General features: G+C 33.0%; 1 protein-coding gene across 1 annotated transcript; it reads left to right on the forward strand.

Annotated features, from left to right (window-relative positions):
• Window positions 1-3863: 3863 nt before the first annotated feature.
• LOC18586575 (uncharacterized) lies at window positions 3864-9129 on the forward strand. The gene is made up of 6 exons (XM_088810466.1): window positions 3864-4058; window positions 5776-6144; window positions 6559-7806; window positions 7988-8443; window positions 8751-8834; window positions 9014-9129. The coding sequence occupies exons 1-6, from the start codon at window positions 3864-3866 to the stop codon at window positions 9041-9043; spliced, it is 2382 nt and encodes a 793-aa protein (XP_088666592.1). The 3' UTR covers window positions 9044-9129.
• The last annotated feature ends 205 nt before the right edge of the window (window positions 9130-9334 follow it).

The raw sequence follows: 9334 nt of genomic DNA on the forward strand, positions 1-9334 counted from the left end.
TGTTCTGTTTCCCTGTATCTACTGATGAAATTATTTATAACTCACACATGTAAGATGCACTTGTTATTTTAGATCAGTAGATTACTTGGATCGCTGTCCTTTGGAGGGAGCTACTTTTATAGTCAGTTTTGGTAGGTGATTTTCATGGCATCCAGTAGGCGTCAACCTTTCTACTCTAAGTCGTACTCCGTTAGGTTTAGTTTGGTATGATTGGTTTTTTGCATTTAACTATTATGGATTTTGAATTGTTATGTCATGTAATGAATGACACTATGAATATTGCCACAAGCTGACTTATGTTATGTGTCCACCACAAAATGGTGTAGACATTGGGTTTCAATTTATGTTGCTTCAGCATGTTAAACACATAAGCATGCACACCAATTTTATAATACTTGATGTATATAATAACCATGTTTATATCTGTTTTGCATATGATTACATGGTGATGGTTCCCATAAGTCACAAATGGTTATTGGTTCAAATATTCATTATTAGGCTTGTATGGGTTAAGATGGTAATTGTCATCGATACCTTTGTGCCGGTCATGATTCCGAAATTGGGTCGTGCACCCATCATAGGCACTAAATGGGTTGGTGTTTTGAAATAAGATGGATGAAAATGGTAGCATCATTAGAAACAAGGCTAGACTAGTTGCAAAAGAGTATTATCAAGAAGAAAGAATAAATTATGATCAAACTTGTGATTTCATAGCTAGACTAGAAGCAATTAGGATGTTGTTAGCCTTTACATGTTTTATGGATTTTAAAATTTTTCAAATGGATGTCAAAAGTGCTTTCTTAAATGATCTTATCAATAAAGAAGTTTATGTAAAACAACTTCTCAGTTTTGAAAGTCCATCATTTCCAAATCACGTTTTAGGTTAAGAAAAGCTTTGTATGGTTTAAAGAAAACTCTCGAAGCTTGGTATGAGACTTTGTCAAAATTTTTAATTAAAATGATTTTGAAAGAGGGAAGGTTGATAAAACATTTTTCAACTTCTTAAATCTCTTAGGGTTGTACCTTTTATTTCTCCTAAATCATCCTTTTTATACTAACAATCTTAACCTAAAATTCACTAAGTTAACTTACTGATTTTAACTTTTGGGTTTAGAAGTGCTATGAAGCTCAAACATCAAGTATTATCTTTCAAATTACCACTATCATAGTATTACACTCAATCATTTTCCAACATGATTTTTTCTATCTTCAAGGCAAAATTGGGCAAAGTGGTCTGCATGAAAGTTGTAGGTTTTTCTCTTAACTTTCCAATGGCTCAAGAATCGTATCATTTGGACATCTGGAGTGAGAGTTACGATCAAAATACTGAAGCATGTACAAGCAAGATTCTAGGTCCTTCAAATACCTTTCTTTTCAAAATTAACCCTTATTCTTTTGAGTCTTACAAAAGTATAAAACTAATAAATAATAGCCAAATTAAAATAAATATACAAAAAATGAAAATAACTCAATAAAAATAAACTAATTAGAAAAACAACTAAAAAAAACTAAATTTTAGTTAAAATTTAAGTACTTAACTAACATTTAAGAAATTCAATAGACTACCTTTTCTTACATTTTGTTTACTGTTATTTTTATTTTTAAAAATTTACAATTTTGGGAAGGAGAAATTCATCTTAACAATATTGGATCAACTAGCTAAGTACCTTTTACATCTCTAATAACAAATGGTGAAATCTACATCATGGTGACCCTAAGCTGTTGTACATCTTTCATCATCTGCCACAACTCTAATTTCTTTTTAAGGGTGCATTTGCATAAAATATGAGAGAAACATTTGCAAAAGTCCTTAATTACACTTCACATCCTCTCAATATATCTACTTTATGTATCTAAAATTGGTTTCTCCATAATCTTTTTGTTTTTACAACTCTCACAAAGTAATGGGGTTGAAGTACTTCTCTCCATTACCTATTCCAGAATTCCCAAAAATATATACATGACTACCATGAAGGAGAAATTATCTTTTCCGGGATTTAAAAGAAGAGTCATGATTTTTATTTTTCTCATGAAACCATAATTTACCTTACCTCTGCAAATAATCAAAAGTTAATTCATTTGGATTTTAATACAGTAATTTATTGTAAAACCTCCTAATTTCCCCTTCATAAATCATGACAAGCTGCATAGACAAATCATGAAGGAGCACTTTCGCCTCACATTCCGCTCCAGACTTTCATAAATGAAAAGGTTAAAAACTGAAGACTTACTTTTGGTGAGTCTTTCTTTATAAATGGACAAAGCAGTCTGCACACGTCAAAGAAAAGCTCTCCCGTCTTGGCTTTATGACAAAGCACGTAATTATGTTTTGTTTCTAGTGGCCAACGATCATGATACATGGCCACACATTCAATGGTCATGAAAAAGCTTGATGAGAGAGTGTAACAGAAGAAAGCAAATGGAAGCAGAAGAGGGAGGACCAAACTTTCGTCGGAGACCATATAAAACGAACACTTGCATTGCATCACAATGGAATATGGGAATCGTGTGCCTAAAAATGAAGACTTTTGGTAAGTCTTTCTTTATATTTGAACAATCAGTACACTATTTACACGTCAAAGAAAAGCTCTCCCGTTTTAAAACTTTATAGTACAATAATCAAGCAAGTGGCCCCGACCCCATGTGTTTTATTTGATTCACGTCGAGAGTCAATCATCATCTTTTGCCCAACTGAAGTATTTGAAACTAAGCTGTCTACCAACTCTGGCTAGCTTCAACCTAAGGAATCAAGGCTTGGAATTCTCGATTTTGGAAAAAGTGATTGTGACAGGGTGTCCAAAGATGAAGATTTTCAGTGAAGGAGATTTAAGTACACCAATGCTGCAGAGAGTGCAATTTGTTGAAAGTGAAGATGAAGCAGTAGCGAAGATGAAGGAGATTTAAGAACACCAATGCTGCGGAGAGTGCAATTTGTTGAAAGTGAAGATGGAGCATGTAGTGAAGATGAAGGATGTTGGGAAGGCAACCTTAATACCACTATTCAATGGATGCTTACAGAAAAGGCATATATCAATTGAAAAGATTTTCCTATTATTATTTAGTTTATGGTTTCTTTGGCTCAATAATCTTTTTTAAACAATGCACGTTCCTAATAACTTTTAACTTTACTTCACTGTTTACATGCCAAGGTGTCTGAATAACTTTGGATAGAGGAATGTAATACAAATGTAAAAAATTTCCTTTTGACATTTATGAAGACATTTCAATGAAACAGCTAAAATCAAACACAGATCTATACGGTTTGGTGTCATTTAAGGAACTTATGAATATATAAACTAGTGTGGTGACAAATGTACAAACTTGTATAAAGTAAATAATGTTTTTGTGTTTGAAAGTTATGGTCAATTGCCCGAAGTACAGTGCAAAACATTTTTCTCTGGAGTAACTGGGAACGGAATGGATTGTGTTAGGACTTTTGCTGGAATTAGAAAATCATTTATTGAAGTTCCCATCTTAGTAAATGGTTATAATTTAGTCTTAAGCTATTGATTTTATCATTTTTTTTGCTATTAAATGAAAATTAGTGCTTCTTGATTTTTATCATTTCAATTATGTTATATTATAGCTAGTGCAATTCATTCAATTTCATAGGTTGGATACTGTGGGTTAGAGCATATTATACTCTCCGAGCCTTTCGAGTTGATGGAGCTATGGAGAAGGAATCCTCGAGAAACTATAGGCTTCAAAAGTGTTAGACTTCTAGAAGTTTATAATTGTAGCACCTTGAGGTGCCTATTTACACTTTCAATGGCTTTGGAGTTAGCACAACTCTGTGATATGAAGTGGTAAATAAGATTGTGTTCCCTATGCTAACCTCAGTAATTCTTGAATCTTGTGCGGACATGGCAAGTTTTTATCAAGGAAGTAAAATACTGGAGTTTCTATCCTTGAAAAGAGTTAATGTGGTTGGTTGTCCTCAGATGTTTGCATTTGCATCTACAGTTTCAAAAGAGCAAAGAATAGAAGCGACTGATGATGGAGGAAATACGAGGAGGCTTTCCAAGGGAGTTGCCGATAAGGTCTTTTTCAATAACACGGTTAGTATATTTTGTTTATAAAGATAAACTTTGCTTTTTATTTTTTTATGTTTTTAAAAGATTTATTTTGAGAAATTAATTTTCATGGTGGTTCTTTTTTCAAATTATTTATTTTACAGCACTCAAGTATGGTTTTCCTTCTCTCGATTTCTCTATTGTTTAATTGTAATGATTGTACGCTTTTCTTGGGTTCAATCAAGTTTTCATGTTTTTATTTTGGATCAAATAAGTCCTTATGACTTTTTATTTTTGAAAATTAAGTTTTTATGACTAATGATTGATTAATTATTATTAATTAAAATATCTATGGTTGTTTTATGTCTACATAGTATTAATGTGGAGAGTAAAAAATGTAATATGACAATCTCATCATGTAACATAAACAGATGTACAACGTCATTATCTATTATGATATATCAACATGTTACGTTAGTACCATGTTAGCACTGTATGACATAAAACGACAAGTGACATTTTGATTAAGTCAACTATTAGTTATATAGACTTATCTGATTCAAAAGAAAAATATAAAGACTTATTTGGCTTGAAATAAAAATATAAAGATTTGATTTAATACAATAAAAGAATAAGAGTTTATTTTAATTTTTCTAAATAATTTAAAATTTTTTTAAGATATTATGTCTTTAAATAATAATCACAGCACAAGAAGATGATTGTATAACTCAATCTGATTCAAATTAATTATCAACAATAATTACTTTACTAATTTCACCACAAATAATGTTTCCTCCTTTCTTAATGAGCCTCAACAATGGCAGTGAGAACAATCTATAAGGTTTAAATTTAATTACTTGATGATGTACAAATAGCTACGTACATAAAAGTTATAGTTATGAAAGGAAAATTCAAAATAAACAATTGTCAATATAAAGAACAAATTACATTGTTATTTAAGTAAATTTACATTATAAATTAAATTTTTATATTTTAATTAAATATATGCACCTACACGTATAACACACAACACAGGTTGAAATATTATTTTAATTATTTTAAAATAATTAAAAATAGGTAGATTAGATATTCATATCCTCCCAACCAAAAAGAAAAAAAAAAGGAAAAAGCAAACTTAATTACACAAGTTGATCACAAAAAAGATTTGAAAAATTGTCAGACATGGGCATGTAGACTATGTGCATACATACATGTATTATTTTGCTTCCTAAACATTCCGAAGAAATCAAAACCATGGTGGTCTCGTATCTTTGCACACACTTGTTTCTTCTTTTACTGCCAATTCTCATGAAATTACTGAATTATGAGCTTCATCAAAAATTTGCTCCTTTCATCAAAATTTTAAGACATGGGCATGTAGACTATGTGCATGCTCCCTGTGCTTGTGCTTACAAGCTTTGAAATAACTAGTGAGATTAATTTGTATCTTCAAGAAAAGTTATGATTATAGGTTCATTTAGGCATCACTCAATTTGATGTGATTTTAAATTTAATTTAAATGAACTACTCAAAATAATCCATCTGTATAATTCTAAGTTAAATGAATATTTGAGTAAAAAAAATGTTGATTTAAAAAAATTTTATAAGCAAAAAGGGACTAAAACTCTTTATAAATAATTGAGGTGGCAACAAAATTCAAGAAAACAATAACCAAAGCTAGGATACGTAGTGCTCGGCATGAATAAGAAAATCAAAAGTATCATCACGTGCATTGTTCATCCGGTGAGGATTCTGTCTGCAGGTTTTGTGTCCCAACTTGGCCATCCTGAAACTCTCCTCAACTAAGGTTCACAGCATATGGTCAGACCAAGTACAAGTAACATCTTCCAATGTTCTGAATTTGAGGACAATGCTTGTCAGTGGTTGTCACAATTTGAAACATTTATTTCCATCCTTTTTAATAAAGAGTTTTGTGCAACTCAATCATCTTATGATTCATGACTGTAAGAATATGGAAGAAGTAATCTATACAGATGGCTTAGCACAAGCAGAAGGGATAATGTTGCTCCCTAACCTAGAACGACTGTGGCTCGGACAGCTTCCCAAACTCACGAGATTCTGCTATGGAGACAACTCAGAGAGTGATGGCCTAGCCCTCTTCAATGAAAAGGTGATTTCTTCTTTCGTTTTTCCCTTTACTATTACACTATTTTTGGTAGGAAAGAAGCAAAATCGAGAGAATGGAAAAAAGGGGAGGTAAGAAAAAAAAGGAGTAGAGGAAGGAAAAATTATAAATAAAATTGTTAATTTAAGTTGAATGAGTGTTTTCTACTCAACTTTAAAAGAATTAGGCTTGGAGGGAAGTAAAAGGTGCAAATCCACCCATTTCCCTTTCTTTACCAAACAAAAAACAAATGAAAAGCTTCCATTATGTTGATTTTCTTCCTCCCTCCTCTTTTCTTACCAAACGCGTGGTTGATTTTCTTCCATTATGTTCGTATATAAAATTTTGTAGCTTTTTCTTTCCTATATTAGTATACATATACTTAATTTCCCTCATTAACAAAGCAAATAATTTCTGCAGACGGCATTCCCTAGGTTAAATGATTTGCGAATAGGCATGGGGAATTGGAGGAAGATATGGGATGATAAGGTCACTATGAATTCATTTTGTGAACTGCAATTCCTCCTGGTGAGAGACTGTGAAAGACTTTCAAATATATTTCCATTTTACATGATGGAAAGACTTGAGAAACTAGAAATACTGCAGATAATGAACTGTGATTCATTAGAAGAAATATTGGGACCTCAAGGACTGAATTCCAATCAATCCCATTCAGTAGCAGCCACTGAATTGATTAACGACAAAGCGGTCACAAAGTTTGTTTTTCCTAAAGTAAGATCCCTGGTACTTTCAAAGCTTTCCAAATTGAAGAGTTTCTACTCCAAGATGCATACTACAGAATGGCCATGCTTAAAAGAATTGGAGGTGATTAAATGCAACAAGTTAGAGATTTCCGCGGGGGAGTATCTGAACATCAGAGAAACACGAGGAGAGAGCCAACTTTCCACACAATATTTTGGCAAAGTAAAAGCTTTTGGGCTCATGAGCTTTCGTAACAAATCAGTTGCTATCTCGAATTGTTTCATTCAGTCATTTCCACATCTTGAAAAGCTTGTCGTGGGAGAAGCTTTCTTTAATGAAATATTTCAATTTGAAGGACTTGGAGGTGACGAAGGACATGCAGGAGTTCTTGCTCGGTTGAGTGAATTAAGGCTGTTAGAACTTCCTGAGCTCACACATCTCTGGAAAGAAGAAATTCCACTTGGAGAAGAAGTTCTCAACAACTTGAGAATATTAGCAGTGTTGCGATGTGGCAAATTAAAGAATTTAATGCCATGTTCAGCGTCTTTCAAAAATTTGACGACTCTGGAGATATCAAAACGTCATGGATTTATGAATTTAGTAACACTTCCAACGGCTAAAAGCATGGTATTACTCACAAGAATGAGTCTTACTGATTGCCAAATGTTAGAACGAATTATAGCTTCTACAAGTGATGAAGTGATGGATGCCATTATTTTCTCCAAACTAGAGTCTTTAGAACTTGATGGTCTTCCGAGCCTATCAAGGTTCTGCTCAGGGAATTATACGTTTGAATTCCCTTCCTTGAAAGAGGTAATAATGAGACGATATCCAAAGATGGAAATATTCTCCAAGGGAGAGTTAAGCACACCAAAGCTGCGAGGAATACAATCAACTGAAGGTGAATATGTAGGACATTGGGAGGGCAACCTTAATGCCACTGTTCAGAAGTTGTTCATAGAAAAGGTACGCATCAATTTTAAAAAATTTCTGCATTGACTTCAATACTATTTAATCAGAGCATTAACCATTATCATTCCTTATCATCTGCATGCTTTTGCTCTATAAAATCATCATTGAGGTGTCATGCTTTTTCATCAATTAATAGTGTGAAAAGCTTTTCATGCATTAAGGACTATGTATGCAGGTGTTTCCGAGCATGGAGGATTTGGAACTATCCTCGATCAACATTCAGAGAATATTGCATTACAAACTTCTGGCACAACATTCTTATGCTCAAAATTTAACATGCTTGACTATGGAGGGCTGTCACAATTTGAACAGTCTATTTCCGTCCTCAACGGTGGAAAGTTTTGTGCAACTCAAGATGCTTAACATTGAGAATTGTGAGAATGTTGAAAAAGAAATCTTAATAGAAGGATTAGCCAATGAAGAAATGATAAGGCAGCGGTTGTTCCGTAGACTAGAATTCTTATTGCTCAAAGACCTTCCCAAACTAACGAGATTCTGCCATGGAAATTACTTGGAATTTCCCTTGTTGAGAACTCTTAGGATAGAGAGTTGCCCTACACTAAAGACATTCATCTCCGATGCAGAAGGAAACAGCTCAGAGATTGCCTTCCCAACTCTCTTCAATGAAAAGGTGATACTCCAATATTTGTTTTCTCTTTATCATTACTTACTCTTTCATATTTTTGTCCTTAAATATTTGATTCCCCTGTTTTTGTTGCAGCACTTTTTTTCTCTTTATCCTTACTTACTCTTTCATATTTTTTTTCCTTAAATATTTGATTCCCCTGTTTCTGTTGCAGCACTTTTTTCTCTACTGGTTTTTTCCTTGCTTAGCATTTTTAGAAGATTTAAATCCGTTAGGTTTTCTTTTTTATCTATTTCACACATCTTACCTCCAACTATATGCAATTATTGACACAATCAAATAAATTTCATAGGTGACATTTCTTTGCTTAGAGGAATTGAGCATCATAGGTGCTGGAAACTGGAGAAAGATATGGCACGACCAGTTGAGCAACTCTGTGAGGATTCACTTTACAAATAATTAAATCTCCTGTAGGTGTTTGAATATTGCTCTTCAAAATGCAAGAAGCACACTCAATGCCAACGAATTACTTGCAGTGACAGCCACTCAATCTATTGTAACAAAAACAAACACTTAATTTGTATTTCTTACACTGACATTCCTTCCACTTTATAGGCTGCTCATATTGAAGAGTTCCTACTCTAGGACACATACAACAGAAGGGCCATCATTGAAGAAAACGTGGGCTTATAGATGCTACAAAGTGGAGATAATTGATTCAAAGAAATGACCAATGCCTGTTTTGGGTCATTGAGGTACGAGGCATAAGAAATCAAGTGAAGCATGCTCATATTTAGTTTGTTCTTAATATTCAATGACAAATTACTATGATTATTGAGTCAAAACTTTACCAAATCCTTGAAGCTTGTACATAAAATAATTGTATTCCATTCTGTTCTAGTGTTCTCTTCCTTAAATGAGGTAGGTGCATATGAT

This window comes from Theobroma cacao, chromosome 10 (genome assembly GCF_053813885.1).
Source record: "Theobroma cacao isolate CCN51 chromosome 10, ASM5381388v1, whole genome shotgun sequence".
In the NCBI taxonomy this organism is placed as follows: domain Eukaryota; kingdom Viridiplantae; phylum Streptophyta; class Magnoliopsida; order Malvales; family Malvaceae; genus Theobroma; species Theobroma cacao.